Here is a 21,240-nt window from a genome sequence, read left to right on the forward strand (position 1 = left end):
AAATCACCTACTTTCTTTGGTCCACAATATCTAGGAGATAACTTCTTATACTTCCCAAGAGATAAAGAACTTCTTTTGGGCCGTACTCAAATGAAGACCAAAACCTTGATATCCAAAACATCGATTCTCACTTCTGAACTCATTGTTCTGAATCTTAAAACAGGTGGGACTCTTGAGAAGTATTCAGGGAAAAGGTTCTTCCTTTTTTAAACAGAATCTTTCTTTTATTTTAGAGAGAGAATAATTATAAGATCAGAAAGGGAGATTCTTACTCCTGTATACCTCGAAGGCTGGGGGAGAATCTTACATTCTACCCCACTTAAAAGGTGCAAGATGTCCTCATCTCGCAAGCAGAGGACAACTCTTTTGCTTAAGATCCAATTTATTCTGGGGTTCCTTATATTCCGGTCAACCCAACAGAATATGGGGATAAATATCCCTTATATAGAACTCATCATTAAATAACAATTCATTCAGATCATATCATTCATATCTTTAACACGATAATGGTCCATTAGACCGAAAAAATTCCTTCTGAACATTCCTCCACGGAATTTAAGTTAAGCAAGTTCTCAATTTGTCATCCCTTAACTTGATCTACCGTCTCAGGTATTAACAGTAGCAATTTGACAGCACAATCCACTAATCTCATAGTGATTTGCTGAATCATTTTCATCATTTATCATTACAGGGACTCATCCCAATCATCCACATTGTGGTTTCGCTCAGCTTATTACATTTCAACCCAGTTTCAGGGATCATCATTTTTCAATCAGAATCCAAATCAATTCATCAGTTCCCAAACAGAATTAAAAATCATATCAACCACATTCGAAATCATCATCTGGATAGCATTAACGCTTATAATTTCAAGTCTTAGATTTACTCGTATATACTGTCGGTAAAGAGCTGCAGTTATACCCTCGGTATATACGGATAGTCATGATACTCGAAACTATAAGGTAAATACCATCATGTCTAGGTCTCAAGCAAGTCAGGGTTCCATACAATTGCGGTACTTCCAATTGAAGACCCAATTACTAATTTACGAATTTCAATTTGAATTAACAATTTGTATGAATTATATCAAACAATTACAACCTTTTTGTGCGTCTTGATAAACTTTTGACATAATTGGCTCCTCAGTTGATCTTATTGGAGATCTATGACTTAAGTCTGATAAATAGATTTTTCTTTATCCGATCGTCCGTAAAAAAAAACATAAGACGACGGTACTGGGCCATAGTCATGCCCTGTTACATAAGTTCTCTAACTGCGAAGGGAGTTATTATTTTCTCCTTAGGGATAAATCGACTAAGGAGTCTATAAATTCGACATGAAAGTCTGAAATTTCGAGGTGTCGAATGATATAGAATGACACCACGCACCATTTTCAGCTTTAACAGGATCATAGTCAATGAGAGATTCTGCCACAGCATTGTACGGCGGTTGCAATGGGCGTGGACATATTGCCCTGCAAACCACTTATGTTGTATTCTCTCCGCTGGGGTAGGAAAATATAAATCCGCGAAATGGCGTGCGAGTCTTGCTCGGCTTGTTTGAGTTGAAGCGGAAGAGATGAGATGCTCGAAGGCAAATGCAATCATATCTTGAGACCGGGTGAGGTCGGGAATACCAGATAAATGGGAAACTTCCATCTATAAAAACAATTTCTTTGATTAAAATTTCTTCATTAAAGAAGCTTACGGAATGAAAATACATTATGAAAATGCTGTTTCTGAATTCTTATTACCAATTTCAGATAAGAATTTAATTATCTTTATTAGCTTTCAAAACCTGCTCTGATACCAACTGTGAGATCCCTGTTCCCACCGAGCAACGGATTCGGGGTACTAGCAGCGGAAGTAGCACTTCTCGCGCGGGACAGGGGTCCCACACTCGGGGCCTCGCCCACGGATATCCGGACAAGAGACTAATCCGTCGGTTTGTCCAAAAACAAAACCGGAAAAACTTCCTTTACCCGGAAAGCACGGGCGATTCCACCAGGATAACTCTTTACTCTAACGTAGTCAAGATCATTACTGATCAAACTGATCTGACTGCACCTTTAACGGTACTTGGTCAAATCAAGGAAGAACTTGCACTTGGATCATTGGGATCAACGCTTTTTTCCCCATCAAGAGGCACAGCCGTTGATTCCTATCCATAGAACAATTTCTATCCGGGATTTACTTCATCTATCGTAATAATAGAAATTAATTCTCGATTTACGGATCCATCAGTCCAGCCTAACCCCATCCGATCCCATGGGTTAGCCAACCGCCCAACCACTGTAGTGATGGGATCCAATTTGGAATTTGCTTAGGTTTTGTCCCGGGTACCAAGGAAAAGAGTTCCAAGGCCCCCTAGCCGGAAGTTCATGCAAACATAAAACTAGTCATACCACTTACACACCCAATATGAAATTGCCTTTTTCTTAGCATCAACTAGCTTTAAAACAATCCTTTAATAAAACCATTATGTCACTGATGACAATCCTCAAAGTCTCTGGTTGAATCCTTATTTCCAGTCATTCTTTCATCGGTATACTTATGGCATCATTGGCAACCAAAACGCTCACCACCTGTTCTCTCAGGGGCCTTTTCCATGGTTCCTAGCTCATAGTAACCGGCACTATATTCATATAATAGAATGGAGTCTCCGTGGAAGATCAGCAAGATCAACCCACAGATCCATATAAAAGAGCCATGGACTCATCTGTTGAGGACCAGCAAGGTCAATCAACCAGATCCATGCCCGGTTTCAGAAAACAACTCTTACTCCTTATTCCAATATCTTCCACGACGCACGTGTGGGTATCTTCGGCGACCCAGAGCCCGAGCACCGTATGGTCAGCACCCTCTAGGATCCTTCGCAGGTGACCTAGCGCTTCACTCATAGGCCGCTTCCTTGGTCCCTCATCCACCGTACCGGAAGCTCACCATTTAAATCGAGCCGAGGCTGGTCAAGACCTCGATCGACCTTGCTACGCGAGACGTCCTCCATTGACTCTCCGTCAGCAGTTGCAACTTTATCAGTTCAGTCTTCATGACCTTAATCCTCAAGACGGTCAAAATGCTTCTCCAGCATTCTTGACATAAAACAGTCATTTACAAACAGTCACAAATACAGTTTCTATAACGAACTCTTGTCTTTCCATATTATCCACTCTCGGACCACATTACTTATTCCACATTCCATTCAGTGTGTACTCGTTCTCATCCATTCACTCATATAGACTACATTATCTCACATACATCTTCATATTCATTATTCTACATACATATCCATGTTCGTACGTCCACATCATACATCCAATTTCACATTCATACATACGTATCTACATGCATACATCCACATCTACATTCATACATCCATACCTCCATTTCCACATCCACACATCCACATTCATATTCATACATCCACATTCACATGCATACATCCATTTTCACATCCTCATTCATACATCCACATTCACATACATACATCCACATCCGTATCTACATCCATACATTCACATCCACCTCTTCATTCATAATCATATCCATACATCCACATCTACATACATACATCCACATCTGTATCTACATCCATACATTCACATCCACCTCTTCATTCACAATCACATCCATACATCCACATCTACATACATACATCCACATCTACATACATACATCCATACATCCACATCTATATACATATGTCCATTTTTACATCCTCATTCATACATACACATCCACATACATACATACACATCCGTATCTACATCCATACATCCACATCCACATCAACATTCACATTCATACATATATATCTACATGTATACATCCACATCACATTCATACAACCATATTACATCCATTCTCGTCCTAACACATCCCATATACATCTTAACACATCCTAACTCATCTTAACACATTCTATCACATCTCATACACATCTTATCACATCTTTTTACATCTCATACACCTCTTATCACATCCTATCACTTTCCATACGCATCTTATCAAATCTTATCACATCTCATACACATCTTATCACATCTTATCACATTTCATATCTTTTTTTTTTTTAAAGAGAATTCTTATATTTGATATAAGATTTCTCTACACATTTATTTATACATAAATTCCATTTAAGGAGACTAACACTTTCGAAATTAAAATCAATCTTTTATGCATCTTCTTATGCATAATTTCAATTTGGTAGGGAATTACACTTTTAGAATAAAAGAATTTCTCTTATGCATCTAAGTTAAGCATAAAATCCATTTATGAGGAAAATCACACTTTTAGTATAAAAAGAATATCTTTTATGCATACCTACATGCATGAAATCCAATATGATAAAAGTAACACTTTTGATATAAAAATTTTTCCTTTATGCATACTTCTATGCATGAAAATTAAAAATGATAAAAGTAACACTTTTGATATAAAATTTTTTCCTTTATGCATACTTCTATGCATGAAAATTAAAAATGATAAAAGTAACACTTTTGATATAAAAATTTTCTTTTATGCATACTTTTATGCATGAAAATTAAAAATGATAAAAGTAACACTTTTGATATAAAAATTTTCCTTTATGCATACTTCTATGCATGAAAATTAAAAATGATAAAAGTAACACTTTTGATATAAAAACTTTCTTTTATGCATACTTTTATGCATGAAAATTAAAAATGATAAAAGTAACACTTTTGATATAAAAATTTTCTTTTATGCATACTTCTATGCATGAAAATTAAAAATGATAAAAATAACACTTTTGATATAAAAATTTATCCACTATGCATACTTCTATGCATGAAATAAAAATGGTAAAAATAACACTTTTGATATAAAAATTTATCCATTATGCATACTTCTATGCATGAAATAAAAATGGTAAAAATAACACTTTTGATATAAAAACTTATCCTTTATGCATGATATTAAAATTCAATTTCTCCATGATTGTAATGAAATTCTTTCAATTAATCTAGGATGATAATTCCTAGAATATGGTAGGAAGTCCTCTTTTTATGCTTTGAATGAAATTATTTTATGCATAATTTTTATAAAAATTTTGCCATAGCTCCGCTGCTATGACTGATAAATCTCAATTTTTCTAAGGGATAATGCTTATCATTAAGGAAATAATTAAAATGATCTCTAATTGGATTATTAATCCATAATGGATTGAATCATCAATATACATAAACTAAAAGCATAGAAAAAAGCCATTAATTTGACCTCAAGCATAGCTTAATCTTGGGTTAAGGAAAAGCTTTATGAAAAGCTTGATTTGGATTGAGAATGGGTCAAGAGTATGACCATTTCTTGAGTGAGAGAGAGAATTTACATAAAAATCATTAAAATTTAAACATAAATGAAAATTAACTTCAATAGCATTTATTAAATTATGTAACTCTTCACTACTATTCAAACTTCAATAGCATTTAAAAAACCATACCAATTAAACTTCTCAAGCTTGAGAGGGGTTGAGAAGAGAAAAACATTGAGAAATTATAGAAAGATCAATATTCACTAATTACCTTACAACTTGCTTGATTCTTTGTTCACGGTAGAGGCCCCCAACCAATCAATTGGTTAAGTATGTTGATGGAGCCACTAATGGGGATTGAAGAAAGAGGGAAGCTCCAAAAACTAGTGAATTATTAAATGAATTCACAGTTCTTGGCTTAGGTGGAGTAGAGTAACGATGCATAAACACTATCTATTTTTCAACAAGGGGGAGGCTTCTATTTATAGGAAAAATTGAGCTCCTAACCAAACAAACTGATTCTAGAATTTTCTAAATCAGTTTGGTCAATATTTGACCATTTTTAGGTCAGTTAAGCTAACTTTTTGGAACTAGACTTGAATGAGGAGAGAGGAGAGATGAAATATCTCAATTTTTATGAGTTTAAAACTCATTCAAGCATGTGAAATATGCACCTCCTTTAAAGAACTCCCCTTCCTTACATATGTGTCATAATGGAATCATTTTAATATTGCTCATAGTTTTTTTACTAATAAACCTTGTACATTTTCAACTCTTCATCTTATGTGAAATATGCACCTCCTTTAAAGAATTCCCCTTCCTTACATATGTGTCATAATGGAATCATTTTAATATTGCTCATAGTTTTTTACTAATAAACCTTGTACATTTTCAACTCTTCATCTTATGTGAAATATGCACCTCCTTTAAAGAATTCCCCTTCCTTACATATGTGTCATAATGGAATCATTTTAATATTGCTCATAGTTTTTTACTAATAAACCTTGTACATTTTCAACTCTTCATCTTATGTGAGCATTTACTCATTTTTGGGTATCTTCTTTTTACAAATTTGGATTTATCTCTTCCCTACACATGGATTGATGCTATTGGCCCATAGGAACCTTAATTGGACCATAGTCTAAAGATTTCTGAAAATCTAGACCCTTAGACTAAGGTTCTTTATACCTATTTCCAATTAATTCCAATTGCACATTGGAAAATTCTTTTTGAATTTCTGTTTCAGGGGAACTCATCTGAATTATAAGAGATATTTTTCTATCCAAAAATATTCAAAATCTGAATATTCTCTCTCTAGAATAATTTTCCTCTCTCTAGGCTAAAATAGTTAGCAACAGGGTCTTTATATTTCTGAAGAGGGTTGATTACAGGGGAAGATACTAGACATCAAAAAGGGGTTGGGGGAGGAATCTTACACTGTTACTGGATCTTGTTGCTGACTAGTGGTCTCAACGGAGAGTCCAGAGTGATACTATTTTTCGAGAAACAAGGGACTGGATGGAATTTTTGAGTTATGATATCTGTAACCAATAACTGTTTGTCAATGGATTATTTTATAAGTTAAAGTTTTAAAGAGGAGTGTGTGCGTATCTGTATTCGAAAGCAAAAGTTAAGAAAGGCATTCAATTATGGGTGGGTGAGTAATTGTCTGGTTCTACCGATTCCAGTGGTTGGGTGGTGGCTAAAACCCATGGGCCGGATGGCTGGAATCACAGTGGAGTTTTAATAATTAAATTAAAATAATAGGAATACGCTTAGAATTCGAGTAGTTAAATAAAAACATGAAGAATTTCTCAAATGAGTAGATCAATGGATGTGCCTAATTTCTATTAGGAAAAAAGCGTTGATTTCCTCAAATGATTAGATCAACGACTGTGCAAATGATTAGATCAACGACTGTGCCTGATTTTGGTTAGGAAAAAAGCGTTGATTTCTTCAATCTAAGTCAGTGATAGTTTTCCTTCTATCTGGTTTAATCAGGTGAAGGATAGTTTAGTCTCTTAACCCCATTAGAAAATTTGTTAAGAAAATCAAAAAAGGTAAAATCATCCCCGTTTTTCGGGCAAGGAAAATTTTCCCGGTTTCGGTTTCGGAATGACCACCAAATTAGTCTCGTGTCCAGACATTTGAGGGCGAGGCCCTGAGTGGGAAACCCTACCCCGCGGCACAAGAGGAAGCTATTTCCTACTGCTAGCAACCGGGAATCCCCGGTGCACGGAGGGGGTAGAGGGGTCTCATAGTTGGTGCAACACAAGATCCAGCAAAACAAGTGTGCCACAAAAGGATGAAGGCGAAAGGAATGAAGAGGTCACCTTAGCACACCCAAAATCTCAAGAAGCTCAAGATGCTGAGAAGAGGAAGAGACTCGACAAGACCATGAGTCCAAATAAGAGAAGGCGATTCGAAGGTGAGGGCATAATTGAAGAAGGTTCGTTCTTGCACAATGTTGACACTCATCACTTTCTCGAAGAAACCATGGGAGGCCTAGATATGCTGCTGGTGCACCAAACAGAAGGCTCGGCTTCCACAAGTGTAGATCTTTGGACCCAAGAGCAAAGAGTATGGATATCTCACTTGCTTACCACTCACTTGTTGCATGAAAGGAATGCTATGCTATGGAAACAACTCTAGAAGTCTACAGACCAAGTGAAGCACTTAAGGAGAAGCTAGTAGCAGCTAATGCCACTCACAGGGAAGTTATCCTAAAAAAGCTTAAAGGAAACCAAGGAACACGAGGCCAGATTGCAGACTTTGGAAAGTAATAACAAATTCATCAACAAAACCATAGTCCGTACACAAAGGAAAATGAGGAGCTTAGTGGCGTATACCAAGGAGAAGGAAGCACGATACGTAAGACAAATAGAGGAAGCATAAGCCACATTCCAAGAAAAAGAAGATGGGTATACAAGACAAATCAAAACACTCACTGATGCAATTACTCAAGCAGAAAATAGAGTGATAAGCCTACAAATAGAAAGAGAGAAGATGAACAAAGTGCATGCCAAGAAACCGAAGGCCCTAAATGAGGTAATCAATGCAAAGTCCCAAGAGATAGATCAAATACTTGTTAGTCATCAACAAGTAATTGAGCATGTACACTAGTAGTTGACTACAAGCCAAAGCTTGCCAAAGGAGCGGCAAAGACTACTTGAAGAAGCTACTGTCCAGGCCACAACTTCAAGGATTATAGAAGAGGAAGAAGATAGAGGATATGCATAACTGCCTGCTACTCAAGATGTGCGGGAAGTTGCCATCTCCACACTCCTCACCACCAAAGACTCACGAATACAGAATCTGGAACACCGACTCACCCTCTAGGAAAGATCTCAGAGGACGAAACAGACTGATAAATTACGACTCCTCATCGAATGCGCAGAGATAGGTTCGTTTGCCAGTGACTCCTCGGCCCCCTCCTCAAATACTAACATTGTTTTTATCTATAGTAACCCTCTCTCTCCTTTAATACGAAATTATCCTCATAGAAGACCTCAGTCTAGGAGACCTTACACTAATTCATCAGAACACAGAGAGAGATGCAGACCCCACAATCATAATGAGAATCCTTCGGGGGGATATAATGCTTACTAACCCGGCTAATATCTTTTTCTTTCCCTTACATCCTATAGTGCTAAACCTCCGTAGTTGGTGTCGGGTGCTATAACACTCAAACATCTTGGATGACAGTGTCGATAAACTCGACCTATTTATCCCAGATGATATCCCAATGACATCGGCCAACTACGAGGTGGTTGCACGAAGTTATCAATGGGTTATTAGCCATGGATGGACTAAAGTATATGATACCCATCAAAATTTAAAGCTCTCCGAATCTACATTATATCATCCTTTTGGTATTATAAAGCTTTACTGAAATATCCACAAACATTTAGAGACTATGCTCACTAATGTGATTTTTAATTTTGATAAAGAGCATATAGAATATCCTCATATAACCATCGATGATATCAATGATCTTCAGGAATTTATGAAAACTAACAAGCCCATCCTCCCACCCCCAAGCTTCGAAAAGGGTCAAGAAGAGACATAATGACCCTCCTCATCTTATCCATCCATGTCCAGTAAGTGATTAAACCCATTTCCTAATGTATCTCCAACTAACAAAATTGAGGCAGATTACATCTTCTCTCACTTCTCTTCTCTCCCACTTAATTTTTCCACTAACACTCTCGCCCCCAAGGAGTTTGTGACACCAACACTATCTCCCAAGGCCGCTCTCAATGAGGTACGTAGCCATCACCCTCATGATGATATCCAAGCTTTTTTTGATGATAATATTCTTGAGTCTTTGATAGCTATAGAATATGAGGACTTCATCGGCGTAGGAAATCCACTTTTGAAATCGAAACTCATGTTTAAGGTGCTAATGCAAATCACACCCTTTGAGCCTACCAGAAGAATACTGCCAAGTACATACTCGACCATGGAATCAAGGAGGCAGCCTTACGTTCCATACCCTCTCCTAGCCCCAATGCATATTTAGAGGAGTTGTTACTAATGGGTGGAGAGAAGGGACATTATGGGAAAATGTGGCTTGTCACACAAATTTGGCCAATCCGTAATTAACTGATTTACTAGAAATTTGAATTGTCACGCTTCTCTCGAAGTGGTGATAGGTGGATTCCTATGGCACAACTCCACAACATCAAGCAAAAAGAAAATGAGTCCATGCGAGATTATATTTCTCAGCTTAAACACTTGAACTCAAGATGTACAATGAGGGAAAGGCTAACTGATCAGTTATTTCCCTACTTCTGGAGAGGAGTCCGAGATCATAAGATGCATGATTGTTTGGTGTTAGCTTGACCGACCACTCTAGATATGTGTTGTAAGCTAGCAATTGAATATGAGGATAATATGCTCGAGTTGCCGCAACCAGAAGATGCCAAGGCAACTTCGGTAATGGTAGCATCACGAGTATCTAGTCATCAGGACGACATAGGATCCAAGAATAAGCAAGTTGGCAACATGATAGTCGAGGAACTTAGTAATGCCATCTTGGAGAAGTTAAAGGTTAGGGATGGGAGAGAAGCATCAGGGAATGCCCATCTCTACCCTTTGGAGAGAGTTGATTTGGTGCTCTATTTGTAGACAAAATCACACGAGCACTCAATGCCCTCACCTAAGACCATGGAAATTACTCTATTGTGCTCTCACTGTCAGAGATTAGGGAACCATGACACTGCCATGTGCAGATACCCAAGGTCCAACCTCTAGCACAATTGCCAGTACCCAGAGTGCCTCTAGCCTTACCAACCCCACCCACGCAAACCAATGTGGCTACAGGATAGCCGAATACCTCCTACTTGCCAAGAGGGATGTTCAAAATGCAAGACATGTCGTCATTGCTACCACCTATCCTACCCCCATTGCCTCCACAGGCCAAGATGAACCAGGTTTGTTGATCGAGGAACCCTTGGAAGAGGGAGAAATCATGCATGAGGTAGAAGTCAATAATGACTACAAGGAGCCCATAGAGATCATATGTCTTACAAATCAAAACACCAGCAGTGTTTCAAACCACGGTACAATGGAAAGGAAAAGACATAAACTCAACTATGAGAAGGGGACCCATACAATGTTTTCATTGTAATGGACCTCATCGAGTAGCGGAGTGTCCTCTAAAGAATGTGGTTAATGCTGGCCAAACCCAGTCAGTTGCAGCATAGACCAACGCCATGCCTACACTTTCATGTGTTAAGTGTGGTGTTGATCATTTGATCAAGGATTCCCCATATTGTGTCAATGGCTCTGCTTCTACTTCTAACCATGCCACCATCATGACTATAAGTGTGCAGCCTGGAAACATCACACCACTGAATGTCCTGACATGTGCCCAAGCGAAACAGGCAGACAAAAAGAAAAATCCAAAAGGTGTTACAACCTCTAAGATGGGAAGAATGAGAAGAGTGAAAAAAAGGGGAAAGGGTGATACCATGGTCATGATTCGGTATGGATCCGAGGAAGATACCATTGACATTGGATCCACCCAATCAAAGGAAGGGGATGACTAAGGGCCAAAACCAAATGAGTAGCCAAAAGAGAGACCAACAACCCCCAAAATTGTTGGAGAATACCCTAATGATGAAGAGGAAATAAGGAAGCTTGAGGAAGCTAAGGCCTTGGTTGAGGAATGTCAACACAACCACAAAGCCACAAAGCCAAATTGAGGGCTAATAGGGCTAGGGATACAGTGTATCCAAGAAATGAGCTGTCTAAAGAAAGGAAGTTAGATGTGACTACTCCAATTCCAAAAGAGTCTGAGAGGAAGGGACTCAGTGTGACCTCATGGTAAGAATGTTTGAGGAAGCAAATCAAGATTTATCAATCCATTCATTCCCTAGGATTGAATACGCGATAAACATGTGGAATGAACTGTCACTTGCCAGAGAACCTAGAGACATAGGCAATCTCACAACAATATTTTCCACAACCGTCAAAATCCTGCTTGGACCATTGCTACGCAACACATTGGCATTATGGGCAGATGTCAAGGAGGTAGAGGAAGGATTGAACCCAATGTCCAATACAAGGGAGACCCAATCACCTATGGCACAGAAAAACCTAATACATGAGGAAGGAGGAACACCCAGATTCGTCAAAATACTTGTCAACCAATTGGGCCGGTATTATGAGAGTGATGATACGAATGCCACAATTCCAATCCACTATAACAAGTACCAAGCACTAGCTATCTTGGATGGAAGTGCGGGTGTGAGCATTATTACCAAATGATGTTGGGAAAACTGGGGAAAACTAGAATTGGAAAGAGCAGTCTAATCATCTCACGATGGCAAATAAAACATCCTCAAGACCAATGGGGCTGTTGAAAAACATTAGGCTTAAGGTCTTTTCATGCTACTACCATCATACATTTATTGTAATGGACTTTCTGCGTCAGCTGGATTCATATGACATTATCTTGGGTGGATCCTTCATGAGGGAAGCCAAATTGGTGCATGATTAGGTGTTAGATCAATTGTATGTTGAAAAGGATTTGCAGATTCTGAAAATTGATCTACAAATTTGGAAGGCACACCTGATGGAAGGGAAATTGTTTGGAAATGATTTGGTCACCACAAAATGAACCACATCCTTACAAGTCTGTCAAGGAGAATTCACAAGAAGAGGAAGAGGCCAAAATGTACGCGTCGCTTCCACCTCCGGATTTCAGTGATGAAAACTAGATGCATGTTCTTGCCTATATAGATGTGTTGCCCCCAGAGGAACCCGTTACGTTGAATCAGGAAACATTCCCACCACCTCAATGTGCATGGTAGATGTGCAACTAATAGAAGAAGAAACAGAGGATGAAGCCTCCTACACAGAAGGGTCTGGACCGTAAGGCTACAATAGCACTCTGGACCGCAAGGCTACAATAGCACCCAACGCCTTAGGAGATGGCAAAAACAAAAGAGGTATACCGCTCACCAAAATGCCCTATTACGAAGTAGACCCACGGATGCCCCAATGGCTAAGATATCTCGAGACCACTAAGGTGCACGAGGAGTTTTCTAAGAAATGGGGTGAGGAGTTGAGTAAGATAACCTTGGCAAGAAAACAAGAGGAGAAAGCCACATCTCAAGAGCCGGATACGCCAAAACTCTCTAAGGTCGGATGAAGAAAACAAAATAAGGCTCTGGCTAAAGAAAGCGATGGCTAGGACAGAAAGCGATGGCTAAAGAAAGCGATGGCTAGGACAGAAGATGATGAGGATGACAAGCTAGGCCTACTCTCTCAGTGCTGGACCATTTCAAAACCTACACCATTGATGAACGAAAGGTGTTCCAATTGATGGCCAAAAGAGTGAAGGAAAATGGACAATCCATGTCTTACGATGGACTAGTGGAAGTTAAGGAGGTAGACATTACAGAGCCAAAGGAGGATACCAAACCTGTCTACATTGCTAAAGACTTAACTGCGGCTGAAGAAGAAGAGCACATTGCTAAAGACTTAACTGCGGATGAAGAAGAAGAGCACATTGCTAAAGACTTAACTGCGGCTGAAGAAGAAGAGCACATTGCTATCTTAACTGCGGCTGAAGAAGAAGAGCACATTGCTAAAGACTTAACTGCGGCTGAAGAAGAAGAGCACATTGCTATCTTAAAAGAATTCAAAGATTGAGGTACGTGATCTTCACCCTCAGGACGACATACAATAAATATCCTTGAGTCTTTGTCAGCTACTATAGAGTACGAGGTTCATCCGAGCAGGCAACCCACTCTTAAAGCCTAAACCCATGTTCAAAGTGCTGATGCAAATCACACCATTTAAGCCTACCAAAAGGATCATGGTAGATGCATATCCTAACATGAAATCACGAAGGTAGCCTTATGTACCATACCCTCTCCAAGGCCGAATGCCAGAATTAGAAGAGTTGTTACCAATGGGAGGAGAGGGCAACTTGTGGGAGAATGTGGCTCGTCACACCAAGCTGGCCAACCCGCACACTTGGCAGATCTCTACTGGAAATTTGAATTGTAACATTCATGATCAGCTATTGTTTCTGCAGATGGTGCAAACAACACCCACAGTACATACAAGGGGAGGCTACACAACAATCTAGATCAGATGATACCAATCCCAGACTCGAGGATTTTGGCATACAACCTGATTGGCGCAAGGAGCACCTGATAATGCCAGAGTATAATTTTTAGTACCAGTGCTCCCCACCAACACAAAGAGTGGATCCACTTTACATGCCAATCAAAAGATGGCTCACTCCACTCCAGTTCCATGAAGCAAAGCAAAGGGATTCTCACGTCTGTTACAACTTTCCTTAATTCTTGCCATCTACATTCCAGGATATCACAAGTTAAAGAAATCAACTGCTCACATGGATACGAGCATGGCGCAGAATTCCAGATCTAGACATAGTAGCCGCCATCAGATTCATGAAGCTGATTGCTGTTCTTATCAATCAACTAAAGGAAAGGTATGATGGATTTGAAGCAGAGCAGCTTTGCTTTGACATGAATGGAGGTCCATCTTAAAGAGGCATGATGCTATATTATCATCGCCTAAGGTGTCTACCCAGTTACATGCATATCACGTTTGAAGATATGGTAAACAGCGGGTTCTGGACATCACACTCCGTATTTAGAAGAACCCTGAAAAAGATTTAATCCCGTCGGAACTTCTACAAACACGAGTTCGGCGACTAGGTCTTTTGACCTCAGTAAAAGGTTTTGAGGATAGAACCTAGATCATGTAGGGAGGATGTTAATCCCATTTTGGATTAACAAAGATGCTCCTCCAATTGAGGACATTAATAAGTGTTATATAAAGGTACTATAAAAGTTGTACATTTTGAGATACTGGCTACCCAAGGCCTTAGTTAGTAAGTTTTGGACGCCCAAGTATGAATAAGGGCCATATGTATAAAAGGCAATTTCTCATAATGAAAGAACATAATCCCCCTTTGTGCTATGAGAGCTCTTGCTTCGTCTTGAGAGAGAGAGAGAGAGAGAGAGAGAGAGAGAGAGAGTACCCTAGTGCATGTTCCTCTTCTATGCGTGTGCATTGGAGAGTGAGAGGAAGATTGCCTTGCAGTGTGATGTGAGTGACTCCGTGGTGAGAGCGAGGAGGTGGAGATTGGAGGAGTGGAGCTTCCCAAAGCAAGCTTGGAGAGCCTCAAGGGACATGAGCTTGAAGCATTGATAAGTACCCAACGAAAGTTGTTGTCTATTGTTACTTCCGATTCTAAATGGGTAAAGTTCTCTCTTGGGAGGTGCGGTAGTCCATAACAACGTGACACCATCATACATGCATACCACATTTGCCCTCGATGTGGCATTTGAAATGGCGCGCGAAACCTTAATGCATGGCACCCATCCTGAGAACCCATCTCCCCTCTCGATTAATCTCTGGACCCTCGCAATTTTTAATGCCTGCTCACTATACCCCCACTAAAATTGCGCGAGGAGTGGTCCCGCTTTTCGGCGAGCTCCTGGGTTTAAAAAAAACGTAAACCTAGGACTAATGCCATGTGTATGCGTCATTGAAAGTATTAAAGAAACAGGACTTTTGGCATACCCAGAAGAACAATCGATGAAGGGCTCTGAGCTCTACTCGCCTAAACGAGTTACTGGAGCTCACCCCTCCCCTGGTTGGTCAGCAAGAGCTCAACTGGGAGCTGGAAGCAACCATGACCTCCAGTAGAACAATTGATGAAAACCTAGAGCCCAAGGAGACAGAGGATGACAGGGCAGATCTGGAAGGAGACTTGCCAAAGAGACTTCTAAAGGAGCCTGTGATGATTGGGCAAAAAATGAAGGGAAGACCAGTTAGAGGAGGAAGCCCTCAGAGAAGCCAAGAAGATCACGAAACTGCAGGCTGAACTGATATCTCCCAACCTCCTATGGAATTGACAGAATTGGAGGAAGAGGCACAACCTTTGATAGCCAAGGGAATGACACCTCTGATAGAGGGACCTCCTAGAACAAAACGTACGCACGTACGAAATACGTGTAGCTAGCTAGGTAGTTACGTAACGTGTATACGTATGTGTGTGTGTGTGTGTACGTACACATGTTCTGTGAACTTTTAGTATTCTGATCGATGCAGGATGACCATGAACCTTGCCCCTAAGAATCTTCTAGAAGGTTTGAGGAAGCTTTGCAACGAAGGACATTTTGGCGAAGCTTTTCAGTCTATTGATCTTCTGTATCGGCAAGGATCTTCTATACCTACAAACGTTTTCTACTGTCTTCTGAGATGGTGCATCGACAAGCAAGACCTGGCTGCAGGCAGAGCACTGCACAGGCTCACCACGAGGTATCAGCCTCTGTCAGATGCATAAGGGAGCCACTTTATCCGCATGTTCGCATCATGTGGGAGCTTGGGGGAGGCCAATCAAGTGTTTAGCAAACTGTCTAAACCCAATGCATTTACATGGAGTGCCATCATCTCTGCACATGTTAAGTTCCAGTGCAACAAGCAGGCTATCGTGCTGTATCATCAAATGCTGCAATCAAGGGTAAAACCAGATGGACACGTGTTTGTTGCCGTCATCAAAGCATGTGCTAGTGCAGAAGGCCTGCCATATGGAAGGCTGATTCACAAGAGGGTACTTAACAGTGGCTTGAAACCAGATGTAGTCATTGACAATGCTCTTGTTGATATGTACACGAAATGCGGGAGTGTAAAGGAGGCGCGTGGAGTGTTTGATAGCTTGCAGTTTCGAAATGTGGTGACTTGGAATGCCATGATTGCGGGTTATGCCCAGCATGGACATTGTCAGGAGGCATTTCAGCTCTTTCTAAAAATGCAGCAAGAGAGTGTTGTGCCAAACAGTATCACATTCGCAAGCATCCTGAAGGCATGCCCTAGTGCAGCATCTTTGCATGTAGGCAAACTACTGCATTTTCACATCATTGAATGTTGCTGTGAGTCAGATTCGTTTCTTGGGAGCTCTCTCACGGACATGTATGCCAAATGTGGAAGCCTACAGAATGCGCGCAAGGTCTTTGATGGCGTGTCAGTACGGACTGTGGTTACATGGACAGCCGTGATTGCAGGCTATGCACAGCATGGATCTAGTGAGGAAGCCCTCAGACTTTTCCAAAAAATGCGGCAGGAGGGTACAGAACCAAACTTAGTCACGTTTGCTAGTGGTTTAAAAGCATGTGCTGGTGCAGCAGATTTAGGTTATGTCAGGTTGATGCATATTGGAATCTTTAGAAGAGGCTTTGAGTCAGATCTGGTGGTTGGAAGTGCCCTAGTTGATGTGTATTCAAAGCGTGGAAGTGTTGAAGATGCACATTGTGTGTTTGAAAGACTGGGGGGAAAAAATGTGGTGACGTGGAGTGCAATGATTGGTGGATATGCTCACGCTCATGGACATGGTTTGAAGGCTCTGCAACTTTTTCAGAAAATGCAAGCCAAAGGTTTAGCACCTGATACTGCCACTTTTGTGAGCGTTCTCAAAGCGTGTTCGGGCCTTGAGACCCTTGAGCATGGCAGACTCCTTCATGCCTCCATAATAGAGATTGGGTTTGAGTGTCATGAATTTGTTATAAGCAGCATTATTGATATGTATGCGAAGTGCCGGAGCATCGATGATGCACGCAAGATGTTTGACAAATTGCCACATCGGGACACGGTGACATGGAGTGCTATGATTGCTGGGTATGCCCTGCATGGGCACGATCAGGATGCCATCCAACTCTTCCACAAGATGGTAGAGGGGGCCCTGGTACCAGACACGATCACCTTTGTCAGCATTTTGAAGTCATGTTCCAATATGGCAGCTTCAGCAGAGGGCAAGCTAATCCACGCCTTCATTCTTGAAAGGCACCTTGAAGCCCATGTACATGTGGGAAACTCCCTGATTGACATGTACGCCACGTGTGGGTGCATGGAGGATGGTAAAAGAGTGTTCAATGGACTGCAAATGAGGGACAGTGTGAGTTGGACTGCAATGGTGGCAGGTTATGCACAGGCCAAAAAGTACAGCTTGGCACTGAAGTATTACGAGGGCATGCAACGGGAGGGCTGGAAGCCAGATGATGTGACTTTGGTTAGCCTTCTCTCGGCCTGCAGTCGGGAGGGCCGATTAGTTGAAGGTTGCCAGCACTTTGAAGTCATGAAAAAGGAAAAAGTTGCACCTACGCTCGACCACTATAATTGTATGGTTGATCTTCTTGGCCATGCTGGACACTTGGAGGAAGCAGCTGATTTGCTTCAATGCATGCCATTTGTGTTTGATGTTGCCGGGTGGATGTCTTTGCTTAGTCACTGCAAACTACATAGCAATGTGGAAATGGGAAGGCATTGTTTTGATCATGTTGTGGCAATGGATGGCAAGAAGGCTGGTGCATACGTGCTCATGTATAACCTTTACAAGTATGCTGGGATGCAGGAAGATGCAGCCTTAGTAGAGAGGCTGAGACTATCTGCAAACGCATGGAAGAAGCCCGGACAGGCCGTTATCGAAGTCAACAATGAGGTGCATGATTTCATTGTCAGTGACAAACGTCATCCTCAAACTGAGAACATTTATGCTAAGCTAGAGACACTAAGTATGCAAATGGAGGAAGAAGGATATGGATCTCTTATGGATTCTTTACTACAACCAATGTCGAAGGCGAGCAAGAAAGATTCATTGCATGGGCACTGAGATACTGGCCTTAGCATTTGGGCATATCAGTGGGTGTCGTTCCCATTCGGTGCAGATTCCAACCTAGCAAACTCAGAACCTCCTGCACGTCACCATCAGCTGCAGAATCTGTCCTCCCATCATCATCAACTGCAGAATCGGCTCCTCCTATCATGACAGTCCCGTGAATGGTCATTGGTTAGCCTATTTTCCATAATAGGGCTCCTGGCTGCCACCGGTCACCCTTCTTTGGAAAACGGGCCTCCCAAGGGCCATTCCCTAGACGTTCAAGATTGTTCGGCTTGCCAGAAGGGCATATGCGCGTGACTTGTGAGTAACTTGCAAGCTTGGATTCCCAACACCGCCCCATGGATATCACGTGAAAGCTATCAAGATCCCACAGCCTTCATGGCTTCAAGCTAGTGGAGTGGCTAATGTGAGAGCTGTTCAAACGCATGGTAAGGCAGAACTGGGTGACCATTGGCCAGCTGGAAGCAGCATATGCTTCCAGGGAAGGCACTATGAGATTAACGAGGTCAGATCACAACGTTTGGATGTTAATGACAATGGTGACAAGCAGTTGCAAGGGAAGTTGATTTCACGAACCAACTTGACAGTGCAAATCATTTTTCTTTCAACCCGTGACTGATTTCACGTTTGGATGTTAATGACAATGGTGACAAGCAGTTGCAAGGGAAGTTGATTTCACGAACCAACTTGACAGTGCAAATCATTTTTCTGTCAACCCGTGACTGATTTATAGTACAAACAGGCACTAAATAAGAAAATGATGATCTCGAAAATGGTGTACAAGGTGAAGGGAATGGCCCTAGAGACCATGCTCCAAGGAAGGGCGACCAACAGCAGCCAGGACCCTTTTTGAAACCAACCATGGACCATTCACGGCCTTCATGAAGGATGGTGATTTAAGGGTCTTGCTCTCGATAGTTCAAGATTCACACGCAGTCCATGGTGTATCATTTGCAAGGTTGGGTGTGAACTTCGGTACGCACGTGTAAAGGTGGAAGTTTCGAATGAAATCCTAGCTTACATCCTGGGTTTCTCCTGTTCATATTTTCCCAGGGAAGGCGCAAGTGTGGAAGTGATCTGGCTAGAAGTTGCAAAAGCCAGGTATTCAGATTGGGAACAAGCTGCTGTACGTGTCTACAAAATCAGAAAGAGAATTGAGGTGAGCTTTAATGGACCTCTGGATGCCACTGTGGGTGTGGTAGCTTTGGGTCGAGTTAAACTATTGCTCAGGTTTTCTTCTCTAACCATATGTGTTGCTGTACCGTGTCTACAAAAAATTGAGGTAAGCTTTAATGGAACTATGGATGACACTATGGGTGTGGTATCGAGTTAAACTAGCTCAGGTTTTGTTCTCTAACCATGTGTTGCAACCATGTACTTTTGCAGGGAATTTTGTGAAAAGGCCCTACATGAAAGTGTTTGATGGAGTGGTGATCAAGCTAAAGGACGCCCAGAATGCTGAAAATTGTGATGATCCGGAAAGGATTATGAGGGGTGATGTGGCTGACGTAAGTGGCAGCACCCCCGAGGACATTGAATTTTTGAAATGCAGCTAGTGACCTCCAAAATAGCCAAATTAAGGGCAGCCAAGTGCGATAAGCCGTTTGAGGTCAGCCCTTCAAATTTGATTTGAAAGAGAGGCTTCATCACAGTTGCATATACATGTTAAGGTTCAGGTAGAACCAAGGGGTAGAGGAGATAGCCTGGTTAGAGGTTGAGGTCCTCCATAGCTGCGCACATGCAGAGTGAAGGGGATGAACACAACTACCAAGAACAAGAGGATGTAACTGAATGTATTGCAATTTGAGATGTATGTACGAGAGTTGTGTATTACAATTGTGAGAGGGTCTCTTGTAAGTGGTTACAAACTGTTACAACTAATTGAAACAGACAAGTGTCCGGTGCATTGCATGTGAATGTACATGTGCATGTGAGTCATGTATGCATGGTAGGTGTAATCCATACTGTAACATTCCCCTTTATAAAACCAAGCAGTGGTGTTGCGAGGGAATGCAAATCTGCCATAATTGTATACAGTATGCATGAGTTTTATATTATCCCAGATCAAAGGGATATTGGAGAAGGTACCAGCAGCGGCTTCTTTATCTTCGAGTGCGGCAGTGGGCGTCTTGACTCGTAGGAGAGTCAGTGGTGATGTACAAAATGAATGAAGTTTGGATTGGAGAAGGTACCAGCAGCGGCTTCTTTATCTTCGAGTGCGGCGGTGGGCGTCTTGACTCGTAGGAGAGTCAGTGGTGACACGAGTAAGGCAGAGGAGAAGCGTTGCCATCATGTATTCCTGCCGTTTTGTGAAAGAGGAGGAACTGATTGTTGGAAAAGGCTGCGGGGCGCGTGGACTCGAGCTTCGCTCGTCCGGTGAGTGCTTTGGAGATCGATGTAGAAGGCCAAGAGTAGATAGCAGTGGGTTGGAGCATCAAAGAAAGTGAAGGGTTGTGACTGGATGCAGGTGCAACACCCTCATTTTGAGTTCAACCTACATTCATAAATGGTCTTTTCTCTTCATGCTAAGCCATGCTAAGCATGGAAGTAGTTTTTGGAGCCTTAAGCAACCAAAATGTGGAGGTTCCAATAGCCTTTTTGGGACGCCTGAGTAGACCTATCTGAATAGAACATGAGCGTGGAAGCTCCTGGGAATTATATTGTGGATCCTCAATTCACTAAAATGCAGAGGTTCCAATAGCCTTTTTGAGACGTACCGAAGTAGACCTACCTGAGTAGAACATGATCATGGAAGCTCCATTATAGATTTCCATCCATGATTAATAAAGGTGTCATTTTGTTTT

General features: G+C 41.3%; 1 protein-coding gene across 3 annotated transcripts; it reads left to right on the forward strand.

Annotated features, from left to right (window-relative positions):
• Positions 1 to 15,315: 15,315 nt before the first annotated feature.
• LOC147602545 (pentatricopeptide repeat-containing protein At2g33680-like) lies at positions 15,316 to 20,447 on the forward strand. 3 transcript variants are annotated; one of them, XM_086797907.1, is made up of 3 exons: positions 15,346 to 19,394; positions 19,490 to 19,595; positions 19,823 to 20,447. In XM_086797907.1, the coding sequence occupies exon 1, from the start codon at positions 16,127 to 16,129 to the stop codon at positions 18,425 to 18,427; it is 2,301 nt and encodes a 766-aa protein (XP_086654033.1). In that variant the 5' UTR covers positions 15,346 to 16,126; the 3' UTR covers positions 18,428 to 19,394; positions 19,490 to 19,595; positions 19,823 to 20,447. The 3 variants fall into 3 exon arrangements, with proteins under 3 accessions (XP_086654032.1, XP_086654031.1, XP_086654033.1); XM_086797906.1 differs by having other exon boundaries at positions 15,316 to 19,718; XM_086797905.1 differs by having other exon boundaries at positions 15,316 to 19,595.
• Positions 20,448 to 21,240: the final 793 nt, after the last annotated feature.

Source organism: Cibotium barometz, unplaced genomic scaffold (assembly GCF_041138505.1).
Source record: "Cibotium barometz isolate CiBa-2024 unplaced genomic scaffold, ASM4113850v1 ctg504, whole genome shotgun sequence".
Taxonomy (NCBI): domain Eukaryota; kingdom Viridiplantae; phylum Streptophyta; class Polypodiopsida; order Cyatheales; family Cibotiaceae; genus Cibotium; species Cibotium barometz.